The sequence below is a fragment of the Gobius niger genome (assembly GCF_951799975.1).
Source record: "Gobius niger genome assembly, chromosome: 4".
Taxonomy (NCBI): Eukaryota; Metazoa; Chordata; class Actinopteri; order Gobiiformes; family Gobiidae; genus Gobius; species Gobius niger.
This window is the reverse complement of record NC_136855.1, coordinates 4,001,055-4,018,766: the sequence shown is the minus strand read 5'-3', so window position 1 is coordinate 4,018,766 and position 17,712 is coordinate 4,001,055. Positions and strand designations below refer to the sequence as shown.

Here is a 17,712-nt window from a genome sequence, read left to right as displayed (position 1 = left end):
GGGTGAGGAGCTCAGTTACCCGAGAGGAGCTCGGAGTAGAGTCGCTGCTCCTTCACGTCGAAAGGAGCCAGCTGAGGTGGCTAGGGCATCTGTTCCGGATGCCTCCTGGTCGCCTCCCGCGGGAGGTTTTCCAGGCATGTCCTAGTGGGACAAGGCCTCGTGGAAGACCCAGGACACGCTGGTGGGACTATGTCTCCGAGCTGGCCTGGTGCCGCCTCGGGGTCCCCCCAGAACAGCTGAAGGAGGTGTGTGTGGACCAGGAAGTTTGGGCATCTCTGCTGAGACTGCAGCCCCCGCGACCCGGCCCCAGATAAAGCGGAAGAAAATGGATGGATGGTCATTTGTTGAATTTGTAGCATTAGGAGGTCATATTTACTGAAGTCAAAAGCTATTTCAATCAAAAACATCCTAGCAGGTCAAGTTGTATTTCAACATAGGAGTCCTTCTTTGAGCAGCTTCAAATTCTTGAATCCATTAAACTTGTGAGTTTTTGAAGAGTTTCTGCTTGGATTTCTTTGCAGGATGTTAGAATAGCCTCCCAGAGCTGCTGTTTGGATGAAGACGGCCTCCCACCCTCATAGATGTTTTGCTTGTTGAGGTTCCAAAGGTTCTCAGTAAGGTTGAAGTCAGGGGAGGAGGGGGTCCACATCATGAGTTTCTCTCTTTTTATGCCCATAGCAGCCAGTCAGGCAGAGGTTTTCTTTACAGCAGGACATGGTGCGTTGTCATGATGAAGATGATTTTATTCGGGAAAGCCCGGCTCTTCTTTTTGTACCATTGTACCAGTGGTCAGTCAGAAACTCCACATATTTTGCCTCTCCCCATGATTCTGGCTCCTTACTGACGTCACAGCCTTGTTGGGACATGGTGGCCATTCACCAACCATCCATTACTCCATCCATCTGACCATCCAGGGTAACACGGCCTCATCAGTGAACAAGACTGTTTGAAAATGAGTCTTCATGTATTTCTGAGCCACTGCAGCCGTTTCTGCTTCAGCTTCAATGAAAAGTTTAGGGGAGGCCGGATAGAAGGTTCATGCACAACTGCAGCCTCTGGAGGGTCCTACACCTTGATGTTCGGGAGACTCCAGAGCACCAGCAGCTTCAAATACCTGTTTGCTGCTTTATAGCAGCTGTTCTATTAATCTGATGTGTTTGTCTGGCAGAAACCGTCCTCATCATCAAACCTGTGTGTGCTCTGAATCAGGCACAAATCTCTTTGGGCTTCTATGAAGCCAGAGCCAAATGAGTGTTACCTTGTAGCTCCAGATATTGGTCATACAAATTGGTCATTATAAATCCTCTTATCTGGAATTAAGCTGTGGACTACCACAAGGTTCAGTAATAGCGCCTTATTTATTCCTATTGTATATTAATGATATTGTCAAAGTTTCAAAATTTTTCAAATGTATCCTCTTTGCGGATGACACCAATATACTATGTTCTAGCGAAAATGTGCTGCAGCTGCAAAGTCTAATCACGTCAGAAATGAATAAATTGAAACAATGGTTTGAGCTGAACAAACTGTCCTTAAACATAAGGCAAGGCAGGCAAGTTTATTTGTAGAGCACAATTCATACACAAGGCAATTCAAAGTGCTTCACAGTTGCATAAATATAAGAAAACAAATACAATCAATAAAACATCAACATAGAATTATCAATTACAGTAAGAGGCAAGAGTGTAGATAAAATACTTTCAGTTATATGCATTTTTAAGTCTTGTTTTGATTCGCTCTGTCTTGAGCACTATTTTTAAGTCTTGTTTTGACTCGCTCTGTCTTGAGCACTATTTCGCTCTGTCTTGAGCACTATTTTTAAGTCTTGTTTTGACTCGCTCTGTCTTGAGCACTATTTCGCTCTGTCTTGAGCACTATTTTTAAGTCTTGTTTTGACTCGCTCTGTCTTGAGCACTATTTCGCTCTGTCTTGAGCACTATTTTTAAGTCGTGTTTGGACTCGCTCTGTCTTGAGCACTATTTCGCTCTGTCTTGAGCTCTATTTTTAATTCTTGTTGTGACTTGCTCTGTCTTGAGCACCATTTTTAAGTCTTGTTTTGACTCGCTCTGTCTTGAGCACTATTTCGCTCTGTCTTGAGCACTATTTCGCTCTGTCTTGAGCACTATTTTTCTTGCTCGTTCAAAAGTAAGTTACCTAACCTCTGTTTTTGTCGCTCCTTCTCCTCTGGACATCAATATAAAATTAATCAATTACAGTAAAAGACGAGAGTGCAGATAAAATACTTTCAGTTATATGCCCGGGCAAACAGAACTGTTTTCAGCCTGGATTTGAACATTGTCAGAGTTGAGGCCTGTCTCACATCCTCGTGAAGACTGTTCCAGATTTTAGCTGCATGAAACTGAAACGCAGCCTCACCGTGTTTATTATTGACTCTGGGAACCACCAGGAGGCCCCTCCCTGAGGTTCTCAGGGCCCGAGATGGTTCATACGGCTCTAACATGTCAGAGATGTACTTTGGAGCTAAACCATGAAATGACTTGTACACAAGCAGAGCTGTTTTAAAGTCTATTCTCTGAGTGACAGGAAAAAAAAACTAATGATCTTTGTAAACTGTAAAGAAATACCCCAAGTAAATGTAAAAATCAATAATACAATAATTGAGCAAGTATGTTTGAATAAATTTCTGGGTGTGATTGTTGACAGCAGAATCTGCTGGAAGCCACACATCAACTATATTAAAACAAAAATCGCTAAAAGTATTGGAATTTTAAGCAAAACAAGAAGTATACTGGATCAAAGAACTCTGCTCACCCTGTATAATACAATGATTCTTCCATATCTGACTTATTGTTGTGAGATTTGGGGAAACACGTATAAGAGTACTTTACTACCTTTATTCATCTTACAAAAAAAGGCACTAAGAATAGTGCACAAGGTTGGCTATAGAGAGCATACAAACCCTTTATTTCATAAAAGCCACATTTTGAAACTTGAGGATTTAGTCAAATTTAGGACTGCACAAGTCATTTTTAAAGCAAGACAAAAAGCGCTCCCAGAAAATGTTCAAATAAGGTTCAAAGATAGAGATGGTGCATATTATTTAAGAGGTAAATGGAAATTTAAATACCCAAAAGTAGATTCAACAAAAAAGAGTATGTGTATAACAGTCTGTGGTGTAAAATTATGGAATAAACTGGATGAAAAGCTAAAAGAATGTGCGACTATTAAGCACTTTAAATGTATGTACAAAAACCTACTTGTTCAAGAATACACTAAAAATTGAAAGTGTCAGGGCTGCAGTTGTTATCGCCTCTTGTCTGCTTTTCCATGTGACCGTCCTTGTTACCTTCCACTCTCCTACCTAAATAAATATATCAAATACATACAGCAAAATATTAGGGCAAGCAAGAGGTAACCGGTACTCGAGTGGGACCACCCTGGTACCGGGTCGCCAAAATCTTGCTCTTTTAATGCACAGACCAGGACACCCAAAGGCTCCTCCAAATGTACAATGAAGAACAGGTTGAGCAGGAGGTGGGCTGTGCCCGAAGGCGCCCCCTTTTGGCAACAGCTTCCCAAATCTTGCTTTTTTTTAACGCATAGACCAGGACACACTGAAATGTACTCACAGATGACAAATATTTAAAACACACAAGAAGGAAACCATATGTTTATATATGCACGTACTGTCCATGTACAGGTGTATATAAATATAGCAATGATGGTTCTATATGGGGCAGCATCAGACGGCAGCAACAACCTGTCACCATTCCATTCCATACTTAAGAATGTACTATAAGACAGTATTCCAAACCTGTTACTGTACCAAAGACAATATAAACTTATTTCCTATGTTATTTCCTATTCTGTACCAAAGACAATGTAAACTTATTTCCTATGTTTGTACCTTAATTGTACCATAATGAGCTGGTCTCAGAGAACAAACCGGAATGTAAAAGAACGGCAGTTGTAAAGTTTGTAAATACGTTTAAAGGGGTAGGCATAAATAAGCATTGTTTGCTTCAGCCTACTCCTTTTTGGGCATTATTGTGTTTCTTTTCTTTTGTAAAAACTTGGAACTTGAAATTGCTCAAATAAACTAAACTAAACTAAAAAACTAAGGTTTATTCGGTTACAAAATGTAGATTTTTAATTTGCACAGCAAATTCATTACAAACAAGGAGGATAACCGAAAAGGTGTAGCTGATGCCGTGGCTTATTATGCCTACCCTAAATATTGATTAAACTGATTTGCAATTTCATCAGGTTGATTGATCAAAGTTCTATCGTTTGTTAGGAATTCAGTTGGAATGTCAACATTTATATTTTGCTTTTTGATAATTTTTTTCTTTAAAGGGGGGGTATTTTGCAAAATTGACTTTTTCAAGCTTTACATCATGTTATTATGTCATTCCCTCATTAAAAACATGCCTCAAGTGTTGCCTTGGCACATTCACATATTTTTGAGTGATCTGTAAAAACTCTGATGGCAGCCATGTTAGGGAAAGGTTTGCCTGTGTCCTCCTAGGAACGCCCCCACCTCCTGGAGACGCCTCCGAGCTTTCGTCACCAGCCGAGTAACCAACCACTGCTCCTCAGCAGAACCCCCTCCCCTAGTAAACCAGGGCTTCCCCTCCTGAAACCACCACCTTAACATGGTGGAGGGGTTTGAGCACCCAAATGGTGCTTCGTGCCCCTGGTAGGGTCTCCCATGGCAAACAGGTCCTAAGTGACGGGTCATACAAAGAGCGCTTTCAGAAGCCCCTTATGAGAGACCAACAAGCCCGTTTAAAGGATCTGTATCATGCAATTTTAGCCATCCCAAAGTAAAGTATGGAGTACTATTTTTTGTGAGAAATATAAATATTTTCTGGGGGTATTTAGCAAACCCGGAAGACAAGACGCTTCGATTCAGTTAACTCCGCCCCCTCTCTCCGAGCGGATCAGCCCATGCATTATTACTGTAGCAATAAAATAAATATAAATATCACAGCAATAAGTGAAGTTTCTTCACAATGCAGTTATAAAGGTGCGTTCACACCAAACGCGGCAAAGCGTCAGGTTTACATTGAAAATACAAGGAGGACGCTCCCCAAAATATCCCGCAGCCAGTCACACCCCTCCTGTGCGGCGCGTTTTGAAGCTTTTCGCGCGTGGTAAACTTTTGACGGGCCTCTGGGGCGTACAGCGCAGCCCACGCTAGGGTTGGGAAATGTTGAACTTTTTGGAGAAATTTGCGAGCGTCGACCAATCAGGGCTTTTCCCCAACAGTGACGTACGTTGTAGCTGAGCCACCGGGGCAGATTCAATGCCGGCCAAGGAAAAAAAAAAATGAAAACAAGTCACGGGAGTAGGGGAACGCTGCAGACCCGGAGCCGAGACAGAAATACCGTGAAGCGAATCCACCGTGATAGTGCGCCCTCTCCTGGTAAAGACGGATATACGTCGTTGTTAGGTCTTGGGAAGATTGATTTGATTAACTCAACGAACGTGATCTTTAACCGAGTTATTTCATTTTTTGATTTCTTATGAACCAACTTTGAAATCGTAGATGCTTCTGTTGTTTGATAAAGATAAGATGACACATTCATTTTCTGCTTAAGATAGTTTAAGAGCTTTAAGCTTCATTGTGAACCGGAGCTACAGCAGCTCTGGAACTTTTACAATAACAAACTTCAGTGTTTCTTTACCTAAACACCCAGGATTAAAAGCTGCGACAAGAAAACTTGTGGCTGAATCTGCGCTGGGAATGTGTTCGGGCCTCGAGGATGCCTGTTGTAGCTACGAACCTACGCTGACGTGCGGCCAAAGTGTGACAAGTGTCTGACTTCAGGTAAGCACAAGCATCTAACTACTTTTTTGACGCCCGAAAAAAGTTAATCCACTTTGAGAAGATTCACCAAACATCCATCAGAGACAGTCACAAAAACACTATTTTGGTGATAGTCGCTGAATCCCAGAAAGAAATTCCAACTTCTGGCGAGTGTCCTCTTCTTTAGGAAGGTTGAAAAAAGTCCTGCACCTCTCATAGCCAAACACACTTTTCTCCGTGACACTATCGTTAAAGGTATAGCGGAGGATGTTCTATTTCCAGGTGGATCATCAAGACGATTGGTCCTCCTAATTGTCAATCATTCTGGTGATATGCCTACGTAAGGCCGTCGTGCGCGCTCGCCCCTTGTTAATTTCTTCACTTTCAGGCCTATGTGAGTTACGCTGTTAGCCATTCATTGCTGCTCGCAGAACGCACCGAGTCGTTTGAAAATGGCAGAGGGGCAAGAGAAAAATTGTCTTCAAAGTGTATGAGAAGAAGAGAAAGGCTTCAGAAGAGAGAAACAAGACCAGAGTGTTTTGGGGAGATTCTTCCTCCTCGGAGGCAGGTAGAGCGTTGCACTTTTTTTTTTTAAAAAGCGGAGAGAGCGGTTCTTTCCTAAAATTCGGGAAAATCCTCCTGTATACCTTTAAGTAAGAATAAAGAACAGGTGTGTCTAGAATAGTTTAGAAAGAGCTCCATCTTCACATCCTTCAGTGCAAACATGACATCTGTTCAGACGCTCAGGGGTGCGTTTGTTTTCTGTTTGTTTTCAGTCCTGTCCAGGAAACGCTTCCCTTTTTATTTTTTTTATTTTTTTTTAAAGCTGTTTAATAAATTAAAATCACGCCGTAATGCAGAAGTTGTGCTCTTCCTGTTTGACACTATGATGTAAAAAAAAGGTCAGAGTGTCACAACTCAGTGGTTTTCCAGCAGAGGACGGAGCAGCTGCTCAGAGAGAGAAACCACTCTGGGGGTGAGTTTAAAACTATGTGTTTGGGTTATAAGACCCAAGCAATGCAAACATTAGACGGGTATGTCTGGAATATTCTCTTGGCTGCAGCTAAAAAGGCTATTACAAAAAAGTGGAGAGTACAGAGAGAACCAAATGTCCAAGATTGGGCCCATATAATGATGGGCATTTACAAAATGAAAAAGATAACTTTCATAGTGAACCTAAAGATGGATCTATTTGTTAAACACTGGGATAAGTGGGAAAGATATGCTAAACAATATATGCCTGAAATTACATAAACTATATCTGTTTTTAGTTGACAAGAGTGCTACATACTGATATGAATGTCTTTGGTCTTACTTCATTTTTAATATATAACTACTTGATGTGAAGGGTTCCTGGTGATTTCACTTCCATGTGCAACCCACTGCATCCAACGTAAACAACAATGGCGGCAGCGAAAGAACCAGTCCCTTTTTTTGACATCGTAATTTGCGGACACCCCAAAGTCCGTGAAAAAGGGTCTGAACTCCTACAACTCCAACCGAGCTGTAAATGTTAGTGTGTTGGCAGGTGGAAGTCTGAAAGGGAAAGTACAGGCTTCAATGAAAAGTAAAGTTTACGAGGTTGAGGTGAGGTCTGACTCTGACTGACTCGTCTGGCACAAAATTCTATGACTTTTGTTGCTTTAAATAAGCATAAAACAAATTGTTAATCAAAAGTTGAGCTGTCGACCTTTACCATAACAAGATTGTACATACTGTATGTCATGGTTCAAACGTATACGTTTTTAGTAGCTACCGATAGCTCGCTAGCATAAGGCTGTCGGCCACCGAGCTGACTTTACTGTACAAGTGTAACGTTAAAGGGACTATACGGAGTTTAAAAATGTTAAAACTAAGTATTTTTCTCCCCCTACATGTTCTACCTATGTCCTAATGTGTAGAATGAGCTCAGACCTGTTCACCACAACTGCCTTTAAAATCCTGCACTGTCACTCAAAAAGGTGTTAATTCGAGTCCGAAGTGCCGTCATGCACGAGCTCAATATAGAAGCTGCAGTCACACATATGGCCTGAGGTGACAGTAGTGAGTATAAAATGGCGAAATTGCATCCAGCCCCATTAACTATTGTACTTATTTGTTACTTACTTACTATGTTAGAATAAGTACCTATGGTTTCTTGACAACTTAACTCACTCTGGAAAAGTATTACTCGCCCAATACAGATTAGACATTGCTTAGGACGTTACGCGCAACTAGTTGTTAGCTCCACCAAGTGCAACAAAAAGCCTTTATTGATCTCACAATTAACTTGTTACATTCAGCTCTCAAGAAAACTCTCCAAACACTAAAAAATAAAAAAAATACTTTACTACATACTATAATGAAAAAAAAGTTAGTGTTAGCAGTGCAGGCTTGCAGTTAGAGTGCCCTACAAAGCTTTGTCATTTAGCAATGTTACGAGTTTTTTTGTGAGGGTTAGCAAAGTTGATTTCACTCAGGTTCTTGCTCTTGTGCTATCGGGAGGTCCAAGTGCCACCATGTTGCAGCCCTCCTCATTTGAGCTGAGAAGAATTTTACCCGCGCGGATGTGGAGTGTATGTGGAAGAGGCCCACGACACCCATGACAGAGGAAATCACGGCGAAGTAAGTGTCTGTGATTGCACCTTCCACATCACAAGGTTAGTTCTTCAAGTAACTTGGAAATATCTGTCATGCTTTCTGTTTTCATCATTGAAAAAACATGACCCTATGTTTTCATTCCATACTAAAATATAAGCCTGGGTTGGATATCAGTTACCATCATACCCTTTATGCTATTTTTTCAGCTGGAATTAACCGACCTGTCACCCAGGAGGACAGAGAGTGGGCATCGTCATCTCACAGGTCTGGGCTGGATATTAGCTCCAGAACCTCCTGCACTTGGGCCAAAAAGTTCAATTTTTGTCTCATCTGACCAAAGCTCCTTCTTCCACATGGAGCTGTGTCCTCCATATGACTTCTAGCAAATTTCAAACGGGATTTCTTATGTCCTCCTTTCAATAATGGCTTTCTTCTTGCCACTACTGGTTGTAAACATGACAAAATGTGCAAAGGTTCAAGGTGTATGAATACTTTCGAGAGGCACTGTTAGGTTAGGTTAGGTTAATTTATTTGTACCCGTGGGTAAATTCGTTTTGCAATTCTGAGAACTAGTCGACACATTAAAACACATTTTACAAAGATAAAACATCACACATATAAAATACAAAACGTGTAAGTGCTCCACATACTAACAGGATGTGCCTTTGGTACAAAAACAACTGAAATTCAAGCCACTTGACAGTAACAAAGATAAAAAACCTGTGTCAGGGGCAATTTGATCCCGACTTGTTCATAAAGGAAAGGGCAGCGGGAACAAAGCTTTTCTTAAAACGGTTTGTGTGGCTCATTGGCATCAAAAACCGACGCCCAGACGGAAGCAATCGAAACTCTGAGTGCAAAGGATGTTCTGTGTCTTTTGCGATGCTTCGTGCCATCCTCTCTAACTGTCTATCATGCAGAAAGTCCAAACTGGTCTGAGGCTGGCCAATGACTTTACTTGACCACTTGACGAGCTGATTCAAGGCGTTTTTGTTTCTAACAGAAGAGCTCCCGTACCAGGCGACCAGGCAGAAAGCTAGGGTCGCTTCGATGAATGCCCGATAAAACAGTGTCATCACAGTTTTATCTACATGAAAGTAGGACAGTTTCCGAAGACCCATGTGTGCTCTGAATCAGCCACAAATCTCTTTACAAGAGTACGATGATCACACTTAATCTTTCATTAAATAATGAAGGTTTTCATACCAAGGCATTGAACTATTTCACACTTTTCATTAACAGAGAGATCCTTTTTCTTTCCCTTATTGCTAGAAAATGATGGTCTGCTTAATAATGTGGAACGTCTTTTTTCAGTAGTTTTTCCCTTAACTGGGCTTATCCTGAAAACTAATCATCCCAGGCGTCTGAGATTGATGTCCGTGAAACTCTTTTTTTTTTTTTTTTTTTACCTTAATGACACCAACATACAACTTGCATAATAATTTCGAACGTATTGTAGTGATTTAATGGCTCGTTTTAGGCTTCTGCAAAATCTGAGGTTAATACATTGTGGCTGGGACTGTTATTTGTCTTTCTGCTCTCTGTGGAAGCCCTGTTACAACTCCAAAGGTCAGATTGCATTTTCAGGTGTGTTGTGCAGCAGCCTAATGTTCCCTGTTTAGTTTCTGCAGCAACCTCCTGTGCATCTTTCATAAACACCACAGCTTTGGAGTAACACCACTTCCCCTTTGTGTTGCCGGTAAGTCTCAGCGAGGTCCTGCCATATTTGGAGCAGGTGGACGTGTGAGGCTCCTGTATAAAGCCGGGGGTTAGTTCCTCTGTGGTCGTGGTACAGTCCCGCTGTCCGTCAACATGAGTGCGCTCCTCTGCCTCCTCCTCATCGGGTCGGCCTACTCCTTCACTGTCATCAGGGCAAGTCACAACTCTCCAACTGCATTTACCTTTACTCTCTACGCTGATGTCATTTAACTGAGTTGTTTTTGCAGAATACCTTTGACAAGAATGAAGAATCCTCAGGTATGACACACTTGTTGTTGAGCCTTGTGTATAATAACAGAATATCAGATCAGGCGGCTGAGCAGTTTGTGAGATGAAAAGTCTGGATGAGTATGAATTTGTTTTGATAGTATACTTTAATATTTGGCTTTACAATCAAATTCAATGTTAAAAATGTCTGAAATATTGCCCTGTGAATGTGTAGCATTTCACACCTGGCCCAACTATGAATTTGTGGCTACACTTGATGTGTGATCACACACAGTGATCATTTTGTTAAACTAAAATATAGACTAAAATATGACTAAATAAAAAGTAAAATAAAAGAGTAAAATCAATCACTTCCAATGATCATAAATTTCATTTATCGTTTAGGATGGGAGTTGTCATTTTTTTTACTCAACTAAAACTAGACTAAAATGTAATCATTATTTGAATAAAACTCACTGACATTTTTGTCAAAAACCTAAGAGTAAAACTATGTCTAAAATATGTCGTCCAAATGAACACTGGTCACATGGTGGACCTGTCGTCTCATTCGTGCTCTGCTCCACAGGCAGCACTTTGGAGGAGGAAGACGTCAGCATCTCTACTCTGCTGGAGAAGGCCAACAGGAACCTGGGTATGTTTAACAAAAGTGCATCATGTATTTGAGTCACATGTGGGGCTCGTATACCAAAGTGAAGGCTTCCGAAAACATGCTGAGTCTGACTGTTTGTCCTGTTTGTAGGGAAGGACTTGGCGGACCCCCTGGTGGTAGAGGGGGACATTGCACTGCCGTACGGGCTGCAGAACGCCGACCCCTGCACGGCCCGCGGTTGTCTGTGGCCTAAAGCCAGCGACGGAAACGTCTACGTGCCCTACCGCATCTCCAACCAGTACTGTAAGCTGCAGCCACGCACCACACCATCCAATAACACGCTTTAGTTTGGAGCATGACGGACCTACAGTGAACACGGCAGGACACATCTACTTAAGAATTCTGTGATTACATTTTGCCCTTTCAGATTAATGTGGTGTATACTCTTATTTATGTTTTTATAGATGCCTTTTAAAGCTCACTTTATTCACACACATTTGGGATTCACTGTAGTGATGGGATTTACGGCTCTTTACTGGGATGTTTTCTGTTTCAGGCCGTGGGAAAGAGCGGGACCAACACTGTCCTCATTCATAAACTGTCTTTTCTCTACAGAGAAATGATGTAAAGTTCTCAGTCAAAAGGAAAAACAAAATGTTAAAATGTGCCCTATAAAGTTCTGTGTGCTCTTCAGCTCAGAGAGAGAGGAGCACCATCGTGAACGGCCTGCGCTCCTTTGCACAGTCCACCTGTATCCGCTTCACCCCCCTCAACAGGCAGCGCGACTTTGTGGACATCCAGTCGCAAGGCGGGTAAGTCCACCACTACTTTCTGATCCCTCTCTGTGTTTGAGCAAAGGATCACAGTGTGGCCTGTTGCAGGTGCTTCTCCTTCGTGGGGCGCCGTGGCAGGGGCCAGGTGGTCTCTCTCGCCCGACGGGGATGTGTGTTCCAGTCCACCATCCAACACGAGCTGCTGCACGCACTGGGCTTCAACCACGAGCAGACGCGCTCCGACAGGGACACGCACGTGCGCATACTGCTGCAGAACGTCATCCGCGGTGAGTCCAAGACTCCGCTCACTGCTCCACAGATGCTAAAACTGTTGCCATGTGTTTTTCTCTGAAGAGAAATTCACCAAATGATCTAAAAATGAATACTGACAATAATAAAACGGAGCCGGTTGATGAATTTAAGTATTTGGTGTATTAGCCTCTAAACTGAAGTTTGACGCCCATGGCAGAAAATTGTCGAAGACCAACAAGACAAATTTAAATTACTATCATACACTACTATCATTCAAAAATATAAAATAATGAGATTCTAAAAAATACACTAATATTTTTTTAGATACCTATACTACATTATTTGTCATCTAGAATCATCTTAGAACAAACAAAAGACAATTACATTTTTATCATTCATTTTAGCTGAATCAGTCTCCAACAGCATTGAAACTTGGTTTCTTCCGCCTGGCGCAACAACAGCATTGCTCAAGGCAAAGTTTGTATCTTAGGCAGGGTTTCCGTTAGCCGGCTGTAGCCGGCTTTTGGCCGGTTTGAAAAGCAAATGGCCGGTAAAAATTATGTCCATCGGCCAAATTGGCCGACAGTAAAAAAAAAAAAAAATATGGAGAGAGAATATAGAAAAATATATTAAATATGTCACCTAAGTCAGTGACTAACATAACAAAGTGTTTTCGAGACAGGCCTAAATATTAAAAAAGGTTCAATATTTCTATCAAAAAAGTTTTGATTTACGCCTTTAGCCCGTTTTACAAAGCGCAGTCGAAGCGCCATCATCGCTGTCTGGATATGTAACGCTTTTTCTTCGTGCTTCGTCACATTTTCCAAGAAAACAGCAAAACTACAGGTACATTTACTTTTATATAAGTGTGTAAAGAACTCAGCAGCTAATACGTTTGATTAGGATATTTTTGAAACGCGCATGTGTTCAGTCAGACTGTCTGTCCCGCAGCGGCTCTTCCTGGGAGAGTGGCCGGGTTTAGAGGCGCTTCCCTCGGTCAGTCTGCGCTGACGCCTCGGTTCAGTTACCGGTGCTCGGAGCCGCTCAGAGTGGCCGGGTTTAGAGGCGCTTCCCTCGGTCAGTCTGCGCAGACGCCTCGGCTCAGTTACCGGTGCTCGGAGCCGCTCAGAGTGGCCGGGTTTAGAGGCGCTTCCCTCGGTCAGTCTGCGCTGACGCCTCGGCTCAGTTACCGGTGTTGGAGCCGCTCAGAGTGGCCGGGTTTAGAGGCGCTTCCCTCGGTCAGTCTGCGCAGACGCCTCGGCTCAGTTACCGGTGCTCGGAGCCGCTCAGAGTGGCCGGGTTTAGAGGCGCTTCCCTCGGTCAGTCTGCGCTGACGCCTCGGTTCAGTTACCGGTGCTCGGAGCCGCTCAGAGTGGCCGGGTTTAGAGGCGCTTCCCTCGGTCAGTCTGCGCAGACGCCTCGGCTCAGTTACCGGTGCTCGGAGCCGCTCAGAGTGGCCGGGTTTAGAGGCGCTTCCCTCGGTCAGTCTGCGCTGACGCCTCGGCTCAGTTACCGGTGTTGGAGCCGCTCAGAGTGGCCGGGTTTAGAGGCGCTTCCCTCGGTCAGTCTGCGCAGACGCCTCGGCTCAGTTACCGGTGTTCGGAGCCGCTCTACAGCGCAGCAGAGCTGGGTCCGTTTTGAATCGCTCGAGACTGACTTTTGTGACTTTAGTGCTGTCGATTTGTCTCTCCACAATATTTCAGGGGTGAGGGACTTCTTCACTATTTTACACCTGAAGCCACGTAAAAGCGCGGAAGGGCATCTACAGCCCAGCCCTCACTGTGCAGCTGGTCAGACCTGGATAAGGACAGCGTTAGGCTCGTAGATATCGGCTACTTTCTGTCTGAGTTGAAGTGCATATGAGTGGTGTATATCCGCGCGACACCTGCTGCTCCACCGTCTCCACGCGCACAACTTCATGTTTGGATTTTCGCTGTTGCTACATTTTTCTCACGTCAGTCTTTAATTAGAAATCGCCGTGTTTTGGGACCCACTAAAGCACTTGTAGCGCTCTGTCTAAATGTAGATTGTTATTGATAATAAGCCACGTTCATAATGTAGATATTTTTTAATGGCCGGTAATTCTTGCGAATGGCCGACATTTTACGACCCAGCCGGCCAAAGTGGCCGACGAAAAAAAAGTCTAGCGGAACCTCTGATCTTAGGTACATGCAACGGTGCCCCAGTGCTTTTGTTGCTTTGAAAATAAAAACGCCACAGAAACATGATCCCAACAACAGCATGTGGATCTCCCCACACACAGTAGCAGAACATATTCCAGTGTAGTACGGTCTGTAGGAGGTAAAGCTTGGGGAGAGGGTCTGTCCAGCCACTTACTGCACATGGTATGAAGCTGAAGATTGCACAGAGCGCCCCCTGTCAGCGCAAATGTCTTCTACAGCCTCCGTTTAGAAACACAAGATTGATCTGGTATTGATTTTTACGATACCAGTAGTACTTAAACACCATACTACTACTACTACTACTACTACTACTACAACATGGTACTAGCACTGACACTGAGGGTCATGTCTCCACAGGCATGGAGTTTAACTTCAGGAGGATCCAGACCAGGAACCTGGGCACTCCCTATGACTACAACTCTGTCATGCATTATGGAAGGTAACAACATCAGCACCACCTGCATTCCTTCAAAGTCACAAGCTCACAGTGTGTGTCCCGAACAGGTTTGCCTTCTCCAGCAACAGGCAGCCCACCATCGTGCCCATCCCCAACAACAACGTGCCCATCGGGAGAGCCACTCAGATGAGTGCCACCGACATCCTGAGGGTCAACCGCCTCTACAGCTGTGGTATGTGCACTCACATTCATGTTTCTCCTGTCGTTCGAAAGTATTTAGCATAAAAAGGGCAGAGCAGCAACAATTTTGCCAATTCAATCAATTTGCTCAAACTGTAAAACTCCAGAGGATTTTAAAAAAGTAAACTCATCCTCCTCAGAGTCGTCCCAGGTGGAAACTCTGCCTTTAGAAACAATAATATTCTTTGGAGCCCGGCTTTAAAGTTGTTTTTGACAGGTGTGGTCTCTTTACAATTCCATATTGTACTCAGATTACTGGAGACACGCCAAAGCCACTAGGGGGTGGTATTGTAACGGGTGACAGGATATCCCACCGTGACATGACCAAATGTCTCTTCTGTCTTTAGCCTTTTGATTGAGATGCCATCTTTGTTTGTGCGACAGGAAGCCAACTGGAGGAAGAAGAAAAGGAATGAGAATTTGAGTTGAGGTTTGACCCGACAGCCGTCTCTCTGCCTTTGCTCGTGCTCCTCATCAAACTGCATCTTTTATAATAATACATAATACGCTTATGCAACATCTTTGTCCAGTAAGGCTTTTTTCCTCCTGTAAGCAAAAACAATCTTTTTAAAAAGGGGGGGATTTTGCAAGATGAATTTAAATCATCTTTGATCTTTCTAGTGTTTTTTATATTGACATACTGCTGCTTTTTATGTCCGTGGATAATAAAGTGTTTTCTGAAGTGTTTTCATGATGTCTCTGGTTGGTTCATTCAGATCTGGGTTTGTCGAGTGTTTTCAGCTATTATGCATAATATTTTTTAATGATTAGCATTTATTTAATATGGACTTAGCAATAACATTAGACAAAGCATGTGCATTGTTGAAGGTGTTAAAAACATGAGGTGATCTTCAATACCTGTCCATAGGGGGCGCTGAGGTTACAGAAGATAAAACACATTGTTTATTACAAAGATGAGAACAACTCTGGCCTGACTTTAGCCTCTGTTAGAGCTCTCTGCTAAAGATGTTGTTAGTCTGCAGTTTCAGTCCAGTGGAGAGAGTTCCACAGTGAAGCTGAACGTCCCGAAGATGCTCTGAACTTTGGGAGCTACTGTCCCACCACCGTGTGGCCAGAGAAAAGACATTTAAAAGTCTGATTCAAAATACTAACATTTACAACATTTTCAAAGGTCAAACGCGTGTACTGTTGTTTGAGACACAATGATACCGTCTCATTAGCCTGGTATAAAGCCAGAGTAACTTTATTCGTGTATTTATAAGTGGTTGTGTTTTATACACTGCTCACAAAAACTTACGACACACTCAAAAAACACAATGTAACTCCAAGTCAGTCAAATTTCTGGGATATCAGACTGTCCAGTTAGGAAGCCACGCTTATTGTGAATCAATTTCACTGGTGTTGTGGAAATTAAACAGACAACAGGTGGAAATGAGAGGCAATTAGCAAGATCACTCCAAAAGAGGAATGGTTTTGCAGGTGGTGACCACAGACCATTTCCCTGTCTTCATCCTTTGTACCGTATTTTTGGAACACTTTTGCATTTGTCCAGTGTTCTCACCACTAGAGGTATCATGAGGAGCATCTACAACCCACAGAAGTTGCTCAGGGAGTGATGCTCATCCAAAATGGCACGTCCGTTCGTGCTGCGGCAAGAAGGTTTGCTGTGTCTCCCAGCGCAGTGTCCAGAGCATGGAGGAGATACCAGGAGACAGGCCAGTACACCAGGAGACCTGGGGGGGGCCGACCGAGGTCAACAACCCAGCAGCAGCACCACTATCTGCTCATTTGTGCACGGAGAAACAGGAGAAGCACTGCCCGAGCCCTACAAATGACCACAAAAGGTCCTCAAACGGTCAGAAACCGACTCCATGAGGGTGGTATGAGGGGGGCATGAGGGTGGTATGAGGGGGGTATGAGGGCGTTGGGCCGGTGCTTACTGCCCAACACCGTGCAGCCCGATTGGCATTTGCCCGAGAACACAGCGATTGGCAGATTGGCCAATGGTGCCCTGGTCCGTGGTCTCATCAGGAGCATGCCCAGGCGTTGTAGGGAGTGCATTCAGGCACGTGGAGGCCACACACACTACTGAGGATGATACAGACTCGTTTGGAGGAATTTCTACAGAATTTGGATCAACCAGTGACCTGATTTGTCACTTTGATTTTGACTATAATTTTAGATCCAGACCTCCAGGGGCTGAGAATTTGATTTCCATTTATCATTCTTATGTTATTTTGTTCTCAACACATTGCCCTACACTATGAATAAAGATTTTCATCCGAAAAATCAAATTGATTGACATCAAGGATGTGTTTTTTGAGTGTGCCCTAAGTTTTTGTGAGCAGTGTATGTGGCATTATCAGTCTTATGCATTTTTTTAATAATAAAACTTAATGTATTTTAAAATAAATAATGGACAGCAGATGGCGCCAGCGCGTAAAAGGTATAAAAGCCCACCCTGGTTCACAGCACTTCCTCTGTCTCCTCACTGGCGTCTCCCGGCTGGTTGGGCTGTGCCCGGGCTGTGCCCAGGCTGTGCGTGTCGGTCCAGAGTCGCGGGTGGCCGACAGCTTTACGTGCACCACCTCACGGCGTCCATGGCTCTCTCGGTGTGTTTGGTACGGGGTCTGCTGGGGTCCTCGCGTAACTGGGAGGCTATCGAAGCACCGTGCCAGCCGAGTAGGGCTAGAGATGGGCGTGCGACGGTGGATCCAACGCTGCTGTCTTGCTTCCCTTGCTTCCTGTTGCTTCCTTTTGTTTTGTTCTGTACGAACTGAAAAGCTAATGTGACCTAATGAAAATACTGTGAATCAACTGAGACCTAAAGTGTACAGACTGTTCAACTGAATGTAACGAAAACGGAAAGATAAAAGTACAACATAGAAATAAACTAAGCCGTGTTAAAAGGGAACATGCTGCCTCTGTCTTTATGGGTCGAACCTGTGTGCCTTAAAGGATCTGTATCATGCTATTTTAGCCATTCCAAAGTTAAGTATAGACATGTAATGATTGAT

General features: G+C 43.4%; 1 protein-coding gene across 1 annotated transcript; it reads left to right on the top strand.

Annotated features, from left to right (window-relative positions):
- Positions 1-10,165: 10,165 nt before the first annotated feature.
- On the top strand, positions 10,166-15,340 carry LOC306962390 (low choriolytic enzyme-like; the record flags this gene model as incomplete). Its single annotated transcript, XM_079555510.1, has 9 exons — positions 10,166-10,225; positions 10,279-10,330; positions 10,866-10,931; positions 11,040-11,192; positions 11,584-11,701; positions 11,771-11,949; positions 14,455-14,536; positions 14,602-14,726; positions 15,119-15,340. 9 exons carry the CDS (start codon positions 10,166-10,168, stop codon positions 15,148-15,150), a joined length of 867 nt encoding a protein of 288 aa, XP_079411636.1. The 3' UTR covers positions 15,151-15,340.
- Positions 15,341-17,712: the final 2,372 nt, after the last annotated feature.